This window comes from Podarcis vaucheri (assembly GCF_965113315.1).
Source record: "Podarcis vaucheri genome assembly, chromosome: 16".
In the NCBI taxonomy this organism is placed as follows: Eukaryota; Metazoa; Chordata; class Lepidosauria; order Squamata; family Lacertidae; genus Podarcis; species Podarcis vaucheri.
This window is the reverse complement of record NC_138754.1, coordinates 28,818,531-28,836,993: the sequence shown is the minus strand read 5'-3', so window position 1 is coordinate 28,836,993 and position 18,463 is coordinate 28,818,531. Positions and strand designations below refer to the sequence as shown.

Below are 18,463 nucleotides of genomic sequence, written 5' to 3'. Positions count from 1 at the left end.
AGAGAAGGTGGGATTCATCATGTCCCATTTGCATGGAGATGCTAAAGCGTGGCTGCGCAATTTGTGGAGGGATAAGGATCCGGCGCTCCAAAATGCGGATGCCTTTATTAAAGCGATGGATGGGTGCTTTTTATCAAGCATAGACGTGGATCTTGCCCGGAAGGAGGTACATGGGCTGAAGCAAGGGAGGGCCAGTGTAAGACAGTACCACGCCCGCTTTTTTGCATTGGTCAGTGCCCTGGAATGGGACAGAGATTCGGCTCCAGTCAGAGACCTGTTTTGGGAAGGATTGAACAGCGCGGTTAAAGACGAAATTGCAAGGGGGGAGAGACCCCGGAGCACGCAGGAGATCGTTCAGAGGGCGCTGGCGGTTGGGGTGCGGCTGGAGGAACGTCCATGGAGCAGGGACGAAGGGCGTGGAGGGCACGAACGAGCGAGAGGGTTCTCCTTTGTTCCCAGGGAAGCTGCGCGTGCGCAATCCACACCTCAGCCAGGAGGGGGAGCGGAACCTATGGAGGTTGGCGGTGCCAGGGCTCAGTCAGCAACCAGAGCCCTAGCACCGGGAGCAGTCAAAGCGAAGCCTCCTAGAGGGAACCGGAAGTGTTACATCTGCGAAAGTCTGCATATGGCGAAAGAGTGTCCCCAGAGGATCCACAAGCTCAATGCAGCCTCTGCAACGGTGACTGCAGCTACTCAGCACGGAGACTCACAGCAGGGAAACGACGGAGTCTGGCTGGAGACAGAGGCACTGGGGCCCAGCCAGACGAGTCAGTGAAGCAGTCCCCAGAGATTTTGCAGCCCACAGATCCCCTCCCGCCCAAACCGGTAGTGCAGCTCACTGCATCGCTCCAGCTACCCAATGGCCTCATTCTGGACGTGCCAATCACCGATGACTCAGGAAGCAATGCGGACTTTATAGGGCAGGACTTTGTCGATAAACACGCTATACAGCTGCTGCCTGCCACGCTGCCCCTACAGGTCGTCACAGTGGATGGCAGGGAGCTGCTAGGGGGGCAGGTGGTGAAGCAAACGCCGCCTATGGTGATGCGCCTGGGAAATCACAAGGAAGTCATCAGCTTTAATGTCACCAGACTGTCGGACACGCCTATTGTCTTGGGCATGAGTTGGTTGGACAGACACAGTCCGACGTTGGCGTGGTACCAGCGGCAGCTGGTCTTCGGCTCATCATATTGCGCTGAACACTGCATTCTGCCCCGGCAAGAGGGAGAGGGGGAGGAGGCACAGCTGCAGCTGGGGACGCTGCAAGCAATCCCCCACAAATACGCGGGATTTTTGGAGGTTTTCTGCGAGAAGGAGGCGGACAGGCTACCCCCCCACAGACCATATGACTGCAAAATTGACCTGCTGCCAGGGGCGGCGCTGCCCAAAGGGAAGCTGTATTCCATGTCTGAGGAAGAACTACAGGAACTCAAAGAGTTCATAGATCATAATTTGGAGTGCGGTTTCATCCGAGAGTCCGAGGCAGTGGGGGGCAGTCCTGTATTCTTTGTTAAGAAGAAGGACACGCCCCAAAAAAGGCTTGTGGTGGACTATCGCACCTTGAACAGTGTGACCAAGCCATCGGACTTCCCCATGCCCAGAATCGACGACCTCCTCGCAACGGTACGAAAGGGTCGCGTGTTCACCAAGTTGGACCTGCGAGGAGCGTACAACCTCATTCGCATGCGGGAAGGAGATGAGTGGAAGACAGCCATGTTCACGCCCCTAGGCACCTATGAATATAGAGTTATGCCTTTTGGACTGCAAAATGGCTCCCACTGTTTTCAAGCTTTCATGCACCACGTGTTAGCGGGGCTCCTCTACAAGACGTGCGTCTGCTTCTTGGATGACATCCTGATCTTTTCGGAATCGCAGCAGGATCACGACAGACACGTCAAGGAAGTGCTGAGCAGGCTACAGCAGCATAGGCTTTACGCCAAGCTGGAGAAGTGCCAGTTCGACGTGACGGAGGTGGATTTCCTGGGCTACAAGTTGTCTGACAAGGGGCTCGCCATGGACAGCGCCAAGGTTCGCGCGGTGTTGGATTGGAAAAGCCCGCGCAACCGGAAGGAGGTCCAGCGGTTTGTCGGCTTTGCGAACTTCTATCGCAAGTTTATCAAGGGCTTTGCGATGCAAACAGCGGCCATCACGGACACGCTCAGCTCCAAGAAAAAGAAGTTCATCTGGACGGAGCAGGCGGAGCAGTCCTTTCAGGCACTCAAGCGTCTCTTCGCATTGGAAGAGCAGCTACTGCATGTCGACCCCAGCAGGCCGATGAGGGTGGAGACGGACGCTTCTGACAAAGCCGTGGGAGCAGTCCTGCTGCAGAAAGACCCGCAGGGGGCTTGGAGGCCGGGAGCGTTTTACTCCAGGAAGCTCAGCAAGTCGGAACAGAACTACACCATCTGGGACAGGGAGTTGCTGGCCATTCATGCAGCATTCAAGGCGTGGAGGCACTTCCTGATCGGCGCCAAGCACACGGTGCAGGTCTGCACGGACCACAAGAATCTGGAGCACTGGCGCACGGCGCAGTTCCTCAACCAGAGGCAGATACGTTGGGCTGAGTTCTTTGCGAACTTCGACTTCCGAATAGAGTATGTCCCGGGAGACACCAACGTCATGGCGGATGCCCTATCCCGTAAACCACAGTATCTAGAGGAGGCGACGCCAGCGGCCGCCATGCACATCTTCGCACCGACAGTGTGGGCGTTCGCTTTGGCAACAGTTGACCTGGATGCGGTGCGACGAGCGTTGCAGGATGACTCCTTCGCGCAAGCAAAGATGGCAGAGGTGCACAGGGGCACGGCTGCGACCGACGAGTTCCAGGTGCGAGATGGATTGCTCATCCGTAAAGGGGCCATCTACGTGCCGAGAGACGAACTTCGCGCCAAGGTACTGCAGCAGCTGCACGACGCGCCCACTGCCGGGCACTTTGGCAAGGAGAAGACGGTGGAATTAGTCGCCAGAGACTTCTGGTGGCCCGGAATGAGGGGGGAAGTCGCGGACTACGTGGCGAGGTGCGACACCTGCCAGAGGGTCAAGCCAGTGCACAGACCGCCGGCCGGACTGCTGGAACCGCTGCAGACTCCGTTCGAACCATGGGAGAGAGTCGCCCTGGACTTTGTCACGGATCTGCCCAGCTCGAGGGGAAAGACGGCTGTGCTAGTGGTGGTGGACCTGTTCTCCAAGATGGCACATTTCATTCCGTGTGCGAAGGTGGCCACGGCGGAACAAACCGCCAAACTGTTCATAGATCACGTGTTCAAGGTTCACGGTCTGCCGCGGTCTATTCTGTCCGACCGGGGGCGACAGTTCATCTCGAACTTCTGGCAGAAGCTGATGGGCTTCCTGAACGTCAAAATCAACCTGGCTTCGGCTAGACACCCGCAGACCAACGGCCAAGCGGAGCGGGTCAATGCCATCATGCAGCAGTACCTGAGGTGTTATGCGAATCAACAGCCCGCGACGTGGGTGGATTACCTGCCTCTCGCCGAGTTCGCCTACAACAACACGAAGCACGTGTCCACGGGGGTGACGCCGTTCTTCGCCAACAACGGAAGGCACCCCAGAACCTTCCCGGGACTGGAAAGAATGGGGGAAGGGGAGCCGCAGACAGCAGACGCGTTCGCGTCGGAGTTGCAGGAGGTCCACGATCAGCTTCGGCGGCACCTGGAGCTGGCTAAGCATGCATACAAGGTACAAGCGGACAAACACAGGAGGGTTGGCAAAGAGATCCGTGTGGGCGACTGGGTATGGTTGGCAGCCCACGCAGTGCCGGCCAGGTCGTTAGCGAAGAAGAAACTAGGACATAAACAACTGGGACCCTACCAAGTCGAAGAGCAGGTCAACCCGGTAGCCTTCAGGCTGACGCTTCCGGAGGGCTCCAGGATGCATCCGGTGTTCCACAGATCAGTGCTCACTCCCTACAAGACACCTCACAGGTTTCAGGAACCAGGAACGGCGCCGAGTCCGCTCAGAGAGGGAACCGAGCAAAGGGGAGTGCCACAGGAGGAGCCCATCAATGAAGTCACAGAGATTTTGGACTCGAGATGGGGGGAAGAGGGAGTAGAATACCTTCTCGCCAGAGAGGGCACCCCGGCCAGTGCCAACAGCTGGGTGCCGGGCTAAGCTTTGGAGGAACCTCTGCTCAAAGACGAGTTTCATGCCCTCTTCCCACACAGGCCCATGCCAGCAGACTTTTTCGACGATTGGCTTTTCACACCAACGCTTTCAGCCAGCACGTTCCGGGGGTTCGACTCGGATGAGGAACCGACAATAGACACTCGTTCCCCGGAGGGGTCGACAGCGGGATCTGCCTCAGAACCCTCGTATTGGTGGGACGATAGACCAGAGGAACAGTGGCGCAGGAAGTGGCTGGAGGTTCCAAGTCGAGCGACGGACCCGGGAACGCCTGAGGCGGAGACGGACGTGGACATGTACGGGGAGGATTTTGGGTTCGAGCACGGAGGCACAGAGATGGAGGCAGAGGTGACCGTTGTCGACGAGCGCAGGGAGGAAGAACCGGAAGTCTTCAGTTGGAGGCCCGCCACGGGAAGCGAACTGTATCCGACATTCGTCCCCGTGACACTGCAGCACCCAGCTCCCGCACCGGAAGGAGGGGAGGGGGGAAGGGGGGCTTCGAGGGGGGGATGGATGTCAGGGGTTCAGGAGCAGAGGCGAGGGCAAGGGAGGAAACAGAGAGCGAGGGGGAGGAGGCAGAAGAAAAGATGAGTGATGACGACGACCCGAGATCTCCGAGTCTTTCCAGTGAATCAGAAGATTCACAGGAAGGAGCGCCAGTGGCCAGAGCAAGGGGGGAGCCTAGGGGGACCCAAGCCACTGTGTGTCTCTCTCTCTCCCAGGAGAGAAGCGTGGCTTGGGCATGTTGCAGGCCCCGCGGTGAGTGCTGCCCGGCATTTTGTCACACCCCCCCCCCGTGGTGATACCTGGGGCCGTCCACATCCACCACTCACCCCACCCCGGCCCAGTCCCCAGCCTCTTGCAAGGAGGTGAGAGAGACCAAGACATTGCCCAACTGCTTGGCCAAAAACCACCCAAAAAGGATCATACATACATCACAGAAACAAGCGGAAAGTTGAGGTTGTGGCTTTTTCCTGTCTGCCAAGATACCTGACAATGTATTACTGATTGCAATACCTGGGCAGTGTGGCCCTTCTTTTGAGATTGTAAATCCTTTGGTTCTCAAATCCAGTTCACAGACCCATCCTATCCATACACAAATATGCCTTTAATACAGGATTTAAAGGGTTTGTAAGTGAAAAAACCATTGGAATAGTTTTCTCCAACATATCTCCTTCTGTAGAGTAATTAGAAGAGCCAAGATGGCTTTTGGGAATGGTTCTGTGTGCTAAAGCAATGTGTTATTTTCTCAGGAAATATTTCCTAAATTTTGAAGTGGTTGGCTAAACCGTTCAGTACCATGAACAGGGAAAGAGGTGTTTGGCAAGCTTCCACGTTCCTGGTACAGAAGAGGGTGAGTGATGCTGCAGCTGTGGGATTCCCCCCCCCTCCAGAACTGAGCAAGAAGCCTCCTCTCTCATTTAAATATATTCCCCTTCATGCAAATATCTTCTCTGCTCTTTGGCTAGGATGGAATGCCCCACCCCCTCAGAGGAAAAGTGGCATTTCCCACAAAGCCCAATGGACGTCTATAGCTTTGTATAAGACTCCCTTCCGTTTCAGTTCTGAAATATACTTGGAGTTGAGAGTGGATTTCATGCTCTTTATTCAGCTCATAGCGGTGAGGAGGAATGAATGTTCCTCCAAAATATCTGCTTTATATACATTATTTACACAATGGGCCCCACGTGATTGGCTAATTCTGGGATTCTCCTGTAGGCCAGTCAGGTTGTGGATTCACTTTCACCTGGAGCTGGATTGGGTGGCTCCTGCGGGCCAGTCATACTGGTGCATTGTTCTAGGACCAATCAGACTGCTGCATTTTGGATCCTATTCAACTCAGTACATTGCAAGCTCCTAGGCAGATATAAGAGTAAACTGGGCAGATATAAGAGAGGAAGGTTCCTACAAGTTTTCTGTTTATTTTACGAAGCCCAACTCCTCTACAGAGCTCGGCATGGCCTGGGCTCTGTCCTTCCTTGCACTTCTCAGCTATTTCTCAGGTAAGGATGTGGAGGGCTCCTCTTCATAGTTTTCTGGGCCAATAAAACCAGCTCTATGGAACTTTGATCACACAGCTTTCTGTGCAAACCAAATGAATCAATGCCATTTTTTCTTTCTTTCTGTTATGGTTTCTCAACATACCATCATTCAAGGCACCCTAGGGTTATTTCCTTTATATTTTTTATGTTTTAGAGTAGTTTCATTCACTTTGATTCATTCATCTGTCACTCCATTTGCTCATTTCCTTGATGTGTTGAGCTCATTGCAGTGGCCTTGGCAAAACCAGCTTAATTTTCTTGGGGTTGGGGGAGAGTCAGCCTGGTTCCAGCTCCTTCTCCACATCAAGATCACCTCACCTCTTCTTTTTAAATAATCTCTCTCATGCAAATATCTTCTCTGATCATTGGCTGAGCTGCAACATCCCACCTCTTTAGAGGAGTCACATTAGCAGCCAAGTCAGTGGGCATCCAAATTTACATGACCAACCCTTCATCTTTAGCTATTGGGAGATTTAAGGAAGAAGCAGGAGGGTTTCTGACACTTTTCTGTTTCTTTTAGAAAGTCAAACCCTTCTAGAGTCGTCACCATGGTCTGGGCTCTGTCCTTCCTTGCACTTCTCAGCTACTTCTCAGGTAAGAATTTGGAGGAGTCCCTTCCCGTAAGAAACCAGAGAAACTATTTATACCATGAATTTTATTATTGTGCCTCTCTGATATTTGTGAACGTAATAAATGAACCAAGTTCATTCCCAAAAGTTTTTATGTTTGTAAAAAAAACAAACCCAGAAGCTTTTCTTTTGGGAATTATAGGGAAAGAACTACATAAAATCTATAGAAATTTATTTATGTATGCAGATACAGCAGCAGGAATGCTACTCACCCCAAAATGCAAAGATACAAAAACTTACGGAATATGCAGAAATGGCAAAACTTACCGGAAGGATAAGAAATCAATCTGACACTTTTTTATATAAAAGATTGGAAATGGTTTATTGAATATTTACAGATAAATTATAAACAGATAAAAACACTGGCAGGATTATTGTAACAACCTGCAATTTCATAAGAGTATATCTTTATACAGATAATTAAATAAATTTGGATTTGCAGATGATATTAAAAAATAAATTTAAGGAACTATAGAAAGAGGGGGGAAGGGAGTCAAACTTTGAAATGTTAAAATGATTGTAGAATTAATGAAATGTATACATTTGAAAAGTATAAATAAAAACTAAAAAAAAAAACTAAAACAAGTTCATTTCTCCCCTTTTCCCCCAAAGGAGTCATTTCACAACCTTCTGTGACTCAACCTGCCTCTGAGTCTGTGTCTCCGGGACAAACAGCTAAACTTTTCTGCACAGCCAGTGGCAGTGCAACTATGTACTGGTATCAACAGAAACCCGGACAAGTCCCTCGCTTTTTGCACTGTGATGGATGCAGCAGCAGGGGACCAGGGATCCCAAATCGGTTCACTGCTTCCTGCTCTGGAACCGCTGGCCACTTAAGCATCACCAACCTTGAGAGCGAAGACGAGGCTGTTTATTACTGTGCTGTTTGGTTAAGCAGCTCGTTCCACTGTAGTAAATTCTTATGGGGAACTGCGACAAAAACATCTCTTCCTCATTGACACCTTGAATTGCTGCAGCTCTTAATCTGATCTGGGCCTGGGGCTCTTTGAAACATAGAGCTGGAAGGGAGGAGAAAATACTGTGGTCTCCATGTTGTGGTCACCCATCCACTTTCTAAGCACAGATGGATACACACTGCATGTGAGCTAAAATGGTTCAATTGGTAGAACATGAGACTCTCTTTTTTAAAAAACTTTTTAAATTCATTTTCACTTTTAACAATTATCATCATACATAAATTGTAATCACTTTACAAATAGGATTCTCAGAATCCCAGAACTTCCTTCCATGTTTTCCCTAGATATTCTTTTCAAACTGCATCGTATCATATTCTCCATATGTTCTTAAAACTCAGTTTTTATCATAGTTTTTAAAAAATCCTGCCAGTGTTTTTAATTGTTTACAGTGTTCTTTCACGTAACTGATGGGAGGGCATTCCACAGGGTGGGCGCCATTACTGAGAAGGCCCTCTGCCTGGTTCCCTGTAACCTCACTACTTGCAGCGAGGGAACCACCAGAAGGCCCTCAGAGCTGGACCTCAGTGTCCAAGCTGAACGATGGGGGTGGAGATGCTCCTTCAGATATACTGGGCCGAGGCCATTTAGGGCTTTAAAACTCAGCACCAACACTTTGAATTGTGCTCGTGTGCCTACAGAGTGAAACACTTCATTAATTTTCCCAGCATGGGAGATGCCGTTTCAAAGGTAGAATGTTGCCTCCTGTACAAAGAGTTAGGCCCATTATTCCATGTGCTTTTGCTTCTGCCTCTGTCCACCATAAGCACAAGGCCTGCAAAATGTTTTCCAGGGAAGAATATGCCCCTGAGTAAGGTTCCCCATCCCTGATCTAGAGCAGTGTTTCTTAAGCTTTTTCTGACTATGTTCCCCTTCCAACCTTGTTTCCTTCGTGTGCCCCCCCCCCCGGTCCTACCAGTAAAAAGGTAGCTATTCTGTTTTATTTATAATTTTTATTTATTTATAATTTTTATAATTACTGTGGTATTTTGGTTGTCGAACTTAATCCATTCTGGGAGTCCATTCGACTCCTGAAACCATTAGAAAACCAAGGCGCGGCTTCTGATTGGCTGCAGGAGCTTCCTGCGCTCAATTGGGAGCCATGAAATCCACGTTGGACGTTTGGCTTCCGAAAAACGTTCACAAACTGGAACACTTACTTCTGGGTTTGTGGTGTTTGGGAACCAATTTAGTTCGAGAGCCAAGCCATCGACAAGCCAAGCCCGGTTGAGAAATACTGATCTAGAGGGTAGATTCAGACACTTGGACAGTGTTCTCTGCACAAAAATGAGAGGCACTCTCACTTTGCCCAAGTAACTCTCCAGTTGTGGTTTCCTACATATGCAGCACATCTTTGCCACATGCCAACATTTTCAATCATTTCAATGTGAGTTCTTGCTGGGGTGGTTTGTTCTGCAGGGACTTTTCTTTAATTCACTTGCAATGAGATTTGGCAACCTGTAGTGCATGTCGAGGTCACTGGGTGATCTTGATGTGAAGAAGATTCAGTCAGATGCCATTTTAGTTCCATCCGGCTCTATCCTTGAATGAGCTTCAGGCATAAATTTAGCTCTGTACCAAATCTGAATGCCCTGTTCAGGAGGAAGAGTGAAGGTTTTCGTCTCAGTTCCCCATTAGACTTTATCACAGTGTAACTTATTGCTAAACCAAGACCCACAGTAGTAATCAGCCTCGTCGTCACCCTGGTTGTTGGTGATGGTTAAATAGCCCATTTTCCCAGAGACGGAAGCAGTGAATCGATCCGGGATCCCTTCTCCCCTGCTGCCACCATTATAATGCACATAGCGAGGGGCTTGGCCAGGTTTCTGCTGATACCAGAAAATATAGCCACCACTGGGACTGCTGCTGGCGGTGCAAGGGAGTTTAGCCGTGTTTCCTGGGGATACGGACTCAGACGCAGGTTGAGTCAATGTATTCTGTGAAATGACACCTTTGGAAGATGGAAAAATGAAAGCAAAATAATTAACCTTGTTTGTGCTTCCAAATCTCTAACGGGTCCTATGATTAATGCACAGTATTGATTTGTTGTACACCCAGAATCCGAGGGAAAGGGAGTCCTCCACACTCTTACCTGAGAAGTAGCTGAGAAGTGCAAGGAGGCAGAGAGTCCATGCCATGGTGAGCTCTCTAGAGGCTTCTGACTTTGTCAAAGAAACAGACCACCGGCAGCAGGCTTCCTGCTTCTCTCTTCGGTCCCCCAGGAACTGCAGATTGAGGGTCTGTCATATAAAGTTATTGATGCCCATTGCGTTTCCTAGAAATGCCTCACCTCCTCTGAGGAGGCAGGATATTCCAGGCCAGCCAATTACCAAAGAAGACATTTGCATGAGGGAGGGGATTTAAAACGAAGAGTGGAGGCTTCTGGCTTTGTCTGGGGATAACAGAAATATGCATTTAATCTTTGCATTTCTGAAAGAATGGAGAGGAACACATTTGGTTCCCTAGAACAAAGAAAATGGAACAAAGAAAATTGGAGTCCAGGAGAAATATTATAACTTTGATGTAGTCTGGGGCAACTTCATACTGTGGTGCCTTTGATCAACAACACAGTTTGGAGTACACGAAGCACATATTTTACTTAGTATTTGTTCCTCTTTTCTCCTGTCTTTGTATATACCTGTCAGGGACTGGACTGAAGGGGACAAGATGGAGGAGGAATGGTGGAGATCACCCCACCTTCTCCTGAAGCTTCCAGAGAAGATGAAAGCAGTACTGAATTACAACAGAGGTTTGAGGAAGGTCACAGCTCAGAGACAGGCAAACAGAACAGTTGGGAGAGTTGGGAGGTGTTGGGAGAGGAGATAGGGCAGACTGAGAGAGAGAGAGAGCAGTCAGCTGACACATAATCACTGGAGAGTATTTCTGACCCCCCTTCTCCCAGAACCTGGCGGTCGTTGAGGGTGTAAGAGCAAAGGACTCAGAGTTGGCCACCGTAAGGGGAAGTGTTTTTGCTAGGAAGGCAGAGGGAAGGAGCTCAATTGGGGCAACGCCATCAACAGAGACAGACTGTGTTCCTTGCCTCCTGCTGTTATGATTGAATAAACTCATTAGTAAGAACTCCTCTTTGTTTTCTCTGCTTCTTGCTTCCCCGAAGCTTGACAATACTCTGCAGATCAGGCTCCTGGCTTTGTCCTGGGATGACAGAAATCTGCAGCCAGATCACTTCTCCCTGGTTGTAGCCTGTGCTGGTCCCGTGGGTTACCCGAGAGGCGAGGTCCAAGTCCGGTCCGTGGTCAAAGGTGCAATGAGGAGGCAGTCCGTAGTAGCTGAAGCTGGGTGCAGGGCAGGGAGCTGGGTGAAGTCAGGAACAGGCTTGCAAGCAGGGAGCCAGGGCAGGTCAGGAGCTCAGGCAGGTAAGCAGGACAGGGTTCAGGCAGGAACTAGCAACCAACAACATTGCTCCCGCAATTTGGGACTGGAGCTGGCCGGCTTTTATCTGCCCTGAGGCATAGGGTGACCACGATCCTCAGGTGACTCGCCTCTCCTGGCCTGGAGGCGAGCACTCCTCCTGCAGGAACTTACTTCCCTCCGCCTCTCTGCCCTGAGCCTCTGCAGCTCAGGAGAGGCTGGAGGGTTACCGGACCCAGAGGCAACCTCAGCTTCCCCTGACGGGGCTGGGAGTGGAGCACCTGCAGGCAATGGGTCCTTCATCACCTCAGAGCCAGAGCAGACTCAGCTGGTGTCTGCACCTGAGGATCCAGCACAGGTGAGGACCCTTCAGGCTCAAGCCCCAGCCCCGGCTCAGCTGGTTCTGGAGGCGGGGACTCCTGTGCAGGCTGGGATTCCTCAGGTTCAGCCTCCGAGTCCGAATCCCAGGCCATCACATAGCCATTCTTCTCCATATGGTGAGGGGCCTGTCCAGGTCTCTGTTGATATCAGCCAACAGTGTAGATAGTACTGCTGTAGGTGCAGGAGAGTTTAGCCTGTTGTCCCAGAGCCACAGATACGGAGGGTTGGACTAGATGACTCTCGAGGTCTCTTCCAACTCTATAAGTCTATGATTCTATGAATACATATGGCAGATGGCCAAATCCCATTCAAGTCCATTAAAGATGGGTGCCTACACGACGGAAGAACGTTTAGTCCATGTTATTTTCCCCATTCTTAATTAAAAGTTCTTTCTTCTTGGTTTCTTATTCTTCCAGTAAGTTTTGCCTTTTCATCGTAGTCCATTAGTTTTTTCTGCCATTCTTCTTTGGATGGGACTGTATCTTCTTTCCATTTCTGAGCAAGCGCCATCCAGCTGTTGTTGCATACATAAACAGTTTTTTTCTGGTCCCTGGGTATCTCTGCACCTAATATTCCTAAAAGAAAGGCTTCTGGGTTTTTTGTGGGTTTTTTTAGTAAAAGTTATCTTCAACATTTCCCCCCAACTCATTATAAGTAAGAATGTCATATACCCACACAAATTACTCTGCTTCTATTCTTCATTGAGCAAAATAATTGTTATGTACAATTCAAAAGGTACCCTTGCGATGCCAGAGCGAAGCAAAGAATGTAATGCCACCATGATGATATATAATGACATGAAAAGGATGCTTAAAATAACGTTTGTAAAAAACAACAATCAGAAGCTTTTCTTTTGGGAATAATAGGAACAGAACTACCTAAACTGCATAGAAACTTATTCATGTATGCTACTACAGAGGGAAGAATGTTACTCGCTCAAAAATAGAAATAAGTGGAAGTCCCAGAAAAGGAAGAATGGATACAAAAACTTATGGAATATACAGAAATGGCAAAACTTACCGGAATAATAATAATAATAATAATAATAATAATAATAATAATAAATTTTATTTATACCCCGCCTTTCCCAGCCAAGACCAGGCTCAGTGCAGCTAACAATCAATAATAAAAACAAGTTGATTAAAATGCAACTTAAAAAACAAGATTAAAATACAACATTAAAACATTAAAATGCAGCCTCTTCACAGGAGGAGAAAGGAAAAAAGAAAGAGGGGGAGGGAATAAGAAATCAAGATAACAATTTTTAAAATAAAAGAATGGAAATGGTTTGTTGAATAGCTACAGATAAACTATAAACAGATAAAAACATTGGCAGGATTATTGTAACAACCTGCAGTTTTATAAGAGTATATATTTGAAGAAGATGAATAAATGAGCAAACTAAGTTAATCTGGATATGCAGAAGATGTTAAAAACAAATTTAAGGAACTGCAGAAAGAGGGGGAAGGAAGTCAAGTGTTGAAAAGTCAAAATGATTGTAAAATTAGTGAAATGTATAAGGTTAGTGAAATGTATAAACTTGAAAAGTATATATATAAAATTAAATGTATTTATCTTGTACACAGGCTTATGCGATGCCTGCTATTCCAGATTCAACACTCAGGGGGAGATGTTGGTCTATGTCTCCCACGTTCTGCAGAAGGGGAGACCTTAGATGCCCCCTGAGGCCCCCACACCTGTGGTGTGAAGTGAAGCAGGAGATTCTACACACTGTGGGTGAGGACATGTCTGGTGCTTCCTGCTCTCTGCTGCTCAGAGTTAGGTTACTATAAAAAATGTCACACATATACCTTCACAAGACAACAAATACGGAATAAACTCCATGGATGTGTCAGGTCAGGGAAAAGTAATTCCTTTCCTTTCTTCATTAGTTTCCTTTTTTGAAAAATTAATTCACTTTGGTTTCCATTTTTTCAGCTGTGTTTGTTCAATTGTTTTTCCATGGAGTGCATCACTGACTCCATTGCAAAGCAAGCTTAGTGTCAGGAGTCCAGGAGCTCTGTGTTGATAACACAGCGAGCGAGTCGTAATTAGCTGGAAGATTGGTTGCAATACAAATAATTAGCCTCAGAGGCCTAACCGCACGTTCGATGCTTATGAATCAGTTGACCCTTCTGAGGAGTGCTTCCGGGTCCAGCAGAATATCCTGAACCTATGACCCTTCCATTTCTGGCTTTGCTTTCTATCTAAGACCTTTCCCATATGTCTGCTTCTTGGGCTAATTAACTCTCCTTCTGGTGAAGAACTGATTTCCCTCCTGCCTTCCAAAATTGCCTGTGTTTCCTAAGAGAGTTGGTTTCTTTCCAGCACGCTCTCTGCATTCCGGCCATTCTCAAAGCGAGGGGGAGTTGTTATACGACTATTTGCAGCTGCCTGGGAAAAATGCGAGTCTCGCTCTTGTTGGCTGCTTCTTAACTCATACTCTGCTCTTATACCTTGGGCAGAAGTGTTCATGACACTTAGCTTCCTTTGCATTGTGGGGGAAACACCCCCCAGTCTACTCTTTGGGGAATGTGGGATGCATGACATCCCATAGTTAAAGTAAAGGTAAAGGGACCCCTGACCATTAGGTCCAGTCGTGACCGACTCTGGGGTTGCGGCACTTTATTGGCTGAGGGAGCAGGCGTACAGTTTCTGGGTCATGTGGCCAGCATGACTAAGCCACTTCTGGAGAACCAGAGCAGCACATGAAAATGCTGTTTACCTTCCCACTGGAGCGGTACCTATTTATCTACTTGCACTTTGATATGCTTTCGGACTGCTAGGTTGGCAGGAGATGGGACCGAGCAACGGGAGCTCACCCTGTGGTGGGGATTCAAACCGCCGACCTTCTAATCTGCAAGTCCTAGGCTCTGTGGTTTAACCCACAGTGCCACCTGCATCCCTATCCCATAGTTACATTGCTGAAAAACTCTGCATGTGGCCCAGTTGACAAGATTTGCTGAGTCGCTGAGATGCCATAAAATGCCTCCGCAATGTTCATCCTGCATTAAAACCAGATGAACAGAGTACATGGATTTATTCTTCACAGTCCTGTTCTGAAGACACAACTGGGACCCCAGAGGTCATAAAGCCACATATTTGACAAACATTACGAGAATCTGACATCCATTCTTCTGGGGCGTGATAGTGACGAGGTCTACATGGGGTGACTTGTCCTTTTACACATGGAAAGATGAGAAGGGTACTTCTGTGTTTCCATACAACATGCATGCATGCCAGCCATAGGCCTCTTTTGTCTCTTAATTACATTGCAGACACCAGATTACTTACATCTTTTAGGGGGAAAGTGGGATATAAATTTAATTGTACATAAAGTTAATTTTGGGGGGTGGGAGGGACGGGACTTAAGACATACTCCCTAACAGGTAAAGATGTTCTGGAAAGGCCACATCTTAGTCAAGTGCCTAAGAGTGGCGCTGGGCACTAATAAACTTCACCACATTTCTTGTGCTTCTTGTTCAGTCATTCTCAGCTGCCTGGGAGATAGATTCATGTCATTTCCCCATTCATTTTAGTTTTTGAAGCTTTTCTCAATTTGGTGTCCATTCATCAGTACCATTCCTTTGTTTGAATGGTCTTTTCTTTTTACTGAGCGCATGACTATGGCTGTTACAAAACAAGCTTCATTTTCTTTGCTGGAGGGGCAAAATGTGTCCCCCTCTAGTCTGGACTACGGAGGGGGGAGCAAATATTTAATTGGAGCTGCCTTCCTCCCTGCCAGTCCTCTGATTCTTCAGTATTTGGGGTATTGTTAACAGGAAAATAGCTGATCCTCAAATTTACACACAAACACCTTATTTGTTTGGATGCGGGTGGTGCTGTGGGTTAAACCACAGAGCCTAGGACTTGCCGATCAGAAGGTCGGCGGTTTGAATCCCTGTGACGGGGTGAGCTCCGGTTGCTTGGTCCCTGCTCCTGCTGACCTAGCAGTTCGAAAGCACGTCAAAGTGCAAGTAGATAAATAGGTACTGCTCTGGCGGGAAGGTAAACGGTGTTTCCGTGTGCTGCTCTGGTTCGCCAGAAGCGGCTTAGACCTGCTCGCCAGCTCCCTCGGCCAATAAAGCGAGATGAGCGCTGCAACCCCAGAGGCGGCCACGCCTGGACCTAATGGTCAGGGGTCCCTTTACCTTTAACTTATTTGTTCCATCTCTACTCATAGTTCTGTGTGATGCATCAGAACCTACATATTGCTCCCACACCAGGAGCCTTCCTGCTTCTTTGAAAAATAACCTCTCTCATGCAAACGCCATCTCTCTTTATTGACTGATCTAGAATGCCCCACCTCCTCAGAGGAAGATTGGCATTTCTAGCTAAGCCAATGGGTGCCAATCCTTTTATATGACAGAAACAACACCTGTAGTTCTGAGGGGATTTAAAAGAGAAGCAGAGAGATCCCTGCCAGTGATCTGTTTCTGGAGAGAGATTCCAGTTCCTCTAGAGAGCTCATCATGGCCTGGGCTCTATCCTTCCTTGCACTTCTCAGCTACTTTTCAGGTAAGAATGTAGAGGACTCCCTTTCCACCAGGCTCTAGTCCATTGAAGAACTATTTATATTGTGTTTTTTTATCACAGTGCCAGCCTGATATTTAGGAGCAGAAGAAATGAATCGAGGTCATTTTATTCCTTTTTCTTTTCCACAAAGGTGTCATTTCACAGCGTACTCTGACTCAGCCTGCCTCTGAAACTGTGTTCCTGGGGCAAACGGCTAAACTCTCCTGTACGTCCAGTGATGGTCGCAGCAGCAGCTATGTTGCCTTTTATCAGCAGAGACCTGGACAGGCCCCTCGCTATGTGCAGTACGTTGGCAGCAACAGGGGGGAAGGCATCCCAGATCGATTCACTGCCTCCTTCTCTGGAAACACTGGCTTTTTAACCATCACTGGCCTCCAGCCTGAAGATGAGGCTGTCTATTACTGTGGGGCTTGGTTTAACAGCGGTAGCTTGTTGCACGGTGATCAAGTCTGATGAGGAACTGAGACAAAAACCTTCCGTCTTCCTCTGTCATAGAAGGGAGTTGAGAATATATATTAATTTGATCTGTTCCTGAAGTTGTTTTTTGTTTTTTGGGGAATGACGTAGGTGAAGGAAACAGAAATTGCACTGGCTCCCATCAGTTCTCTACGTTGAGGTCAGTCCCATCTTCCATGCACAAATCAGCACACCCTACTACCACTTTACATATTTAATTTTCATTCTGCCCTTCCACCCAAAGCAAAAAGAAAAGAAAGAAATGGAAGGTCACAAGCCAATAGGACCACAAGAAAAGTCTTACTGGATCAGGTGAAAGTCCCCTCTAGTTCACTATCTCGTTTTCACAGGAACTGGCCAGATGGTGGTTGTTGTTATTAATTGAATTTATATAAGTACTAGAAGCCTGCAAGCAGGACCTGAGTGGACAGTAACTCTCCCCTCTTGCAATTCCAGACCAGACAGCATTTGTTCGGAGGCAACTTTTATTTGGAGACAAATTTCTTTCAACTTTGGAGGTAAAACATCAGACCCTCCAAGTGTCCCTATTTTCCAGGGGCAGTCCTGGATTTATAGAAGCTGTCTTGGTTTCTGATTTGATCCCGGAATGTCCTGCTTTTCCTTAGGATGTCCCTATTTTAATCAAAGGAATGTTGGTGGGTATGGAGTTATGCAATCCCCAAGCCAAGGAGATCAGTAACTACACAACCTTTAGAAGACATCTGAAGGCAGCCCTGGAGAAAGTTTTTTTTTTAAAAAAAATGTATAATGTTCTATTGTGTTTTTATATATGTTGAAACCTACCCAGAGTAGCTGTGGCAACCCAGTCAGATGGGCAGAGTAATCACCATCGTCACCATCACCACCACCACCACCATCATCATCATCATGGCCCGAATATAAGTCAAAGTTTTTCCCCCAATTTCTGATCTGGATAAATGAAGGGGGAAAGTTGCTGACAAAGTGGCTTCCCGTGCTGTTTCCTGGGGGGAGGGGGGGAGGGAGCCATGCCACTTTTAACTAATCCAGAATGCGGCAGCTAGACTGGTGACTGGGGGCGGCTGCCGAGACCACATAACTCCGCCCTTGAAAGACCTACATTGGCTCCCAGTACGTTTCCGAGCACAATTCAAAGTATTGGTGCTGACCTTTAAAGCCCTAAATGGTCTCGGCCCAGTATACCTGAAGGTGCGTCTCCACCCCCATCGTTCTACCCGGACACTGAGGTCCACCCGAGGGCCTTCTGGTGGTTCCCTCACTGCAAGAAGTGAGGTTTCAGGGAACCAGACAGAGGGCCTTCTCGGTAGTGGCACCCGCCCTGTGGAACGCCCTCCCACCAGACGTCAAAGAGAAAAACAACACTGTACCAGACTTTTAGAGGACTCTGAAGGCAGCCCTGTTTAGGAAAGCTTTTATGTTTAATAGACTATGGTATTTAAATATTTTGTTGGAAGCAGCCCAGAGTAGCTGGGGAAACCCAGCCATATGGGCAGGGTATAAATAATAAATTATTATCATCATTATTATTGGCAGAATATTGGAGAGTTCTATGCCTATCCAGAACTCTCCCTCATGCAAATATCATATCTTCATTGGCTGGTCTAGAATGTCACACTTCCTCAGAAGAGGTGTGGCGTTTCATGCAAAGTCAATGCGTCAATAGGCGTCTATTGCTATATATGCGAGACTCTTCCTCTTCAGTTCCTGAGGGGATCTAAAATAGCAGAAGGAAGGTTCCTGACAGTTCACTGTTTATTTGAGGAACCCCAACGCCTTCTGAGAGCTTACCATGGCCTGGCCACTGTCCTTCTTTGCACTTCTCACCTATTTGTCAGGTAAGGATGTGAAGGACTCCCCTTACATAGGTTTCTGGGCAAACAACACCAACGATTGAGTGGAGTGCTTTTTATTATATTTGTGAGCAAAATAAGTGAAT

The 18,463-nt window shown here is 48.0% G+C and overlaps 4 protein-coding genes and 1 long non-coding RNA gene across 14 annotated transcripts in view; 1 reads left to right on the top strand and 4 right to left on the bottom strand.

Annotated features, from left to right (window-relative positions):
* Positions 1-18,463, bottom strand: part of LOC309521129 (immunoglobulin lambda-1 light chain-like) — a 627,875-nt gene that overhangs the window by 215,502 nt on the left and 393,910 nt on the right. The gene's annotated exons all lie outside the window — the stretch shown is intronic.
* LOC309521111 (immunoglobulin lambda-1 light chain-like) overlaps positions 1-18,463 on the bottom strand; it is a 603,006-nt gene that overhangs the window by 226,874 nt on the left and 357,669 nt on the right. The window lies entirely within an intron of this gene.
* The window catches only part of LOC309521126 (immunoglobulin lambda-1 light chain-like), a 593,187-nt gene that overhangs the window by 236,631 nt on the left and 338,093 nt on the right, over positions 1-18,463 (bottom strand). The gene's annotated exons all lie outside the window — the stretch shown is intronic.
* The window catches only part of LOC309521127 (immunoglobulin lambda-1 light chain-like), a 593,349-nt gene that overhangs the window by 244,633 nt on the left and 330,253 nt on the right, over positions 1-18,463 (bottom strand). The window contains exons 1-2 of one of the 2 annotated variants that reach the window (XM_082203485.1): positions 9,878-10,025; positions 9,442-9,736 (exon numbers count right to left, since the gene is read on the bottom strand). The exons of the other annotated variant lie outside the window; for it this stretch is intronic. Of the exons in view, the coding sequence (XP_082059611.1) occupies positions 9,442-9,736; positions 9,878-9,923 (341 nt within the window). The 5' untranslated portion in view covers positions 9,924-10,025. Of the gene's footprint in view, positions 1-9,441; positions 9,737-9,877; positions 10,026-18,463 lie in introns of those variants that run through there. 2 annotated transcript variants of the gene reach the window in all.
* LOC309521170 overlaps positions 6,611-18,463 on the top strand; it is a 78,661-nt gene continuing 66,808 nt past the window's right edge. Inside the window, exons 1-2 of the long non-coding RNA XR_014214515.1 lie at positions 6,611-6,776; positions 7,424-7,720. This is a non-coding gene — a long non-coding RNA (uncharacterized lncRNA). The remainder of the gene's footprint in view (positions 6,777-7,423; positions 7,721-18,463) is intronic.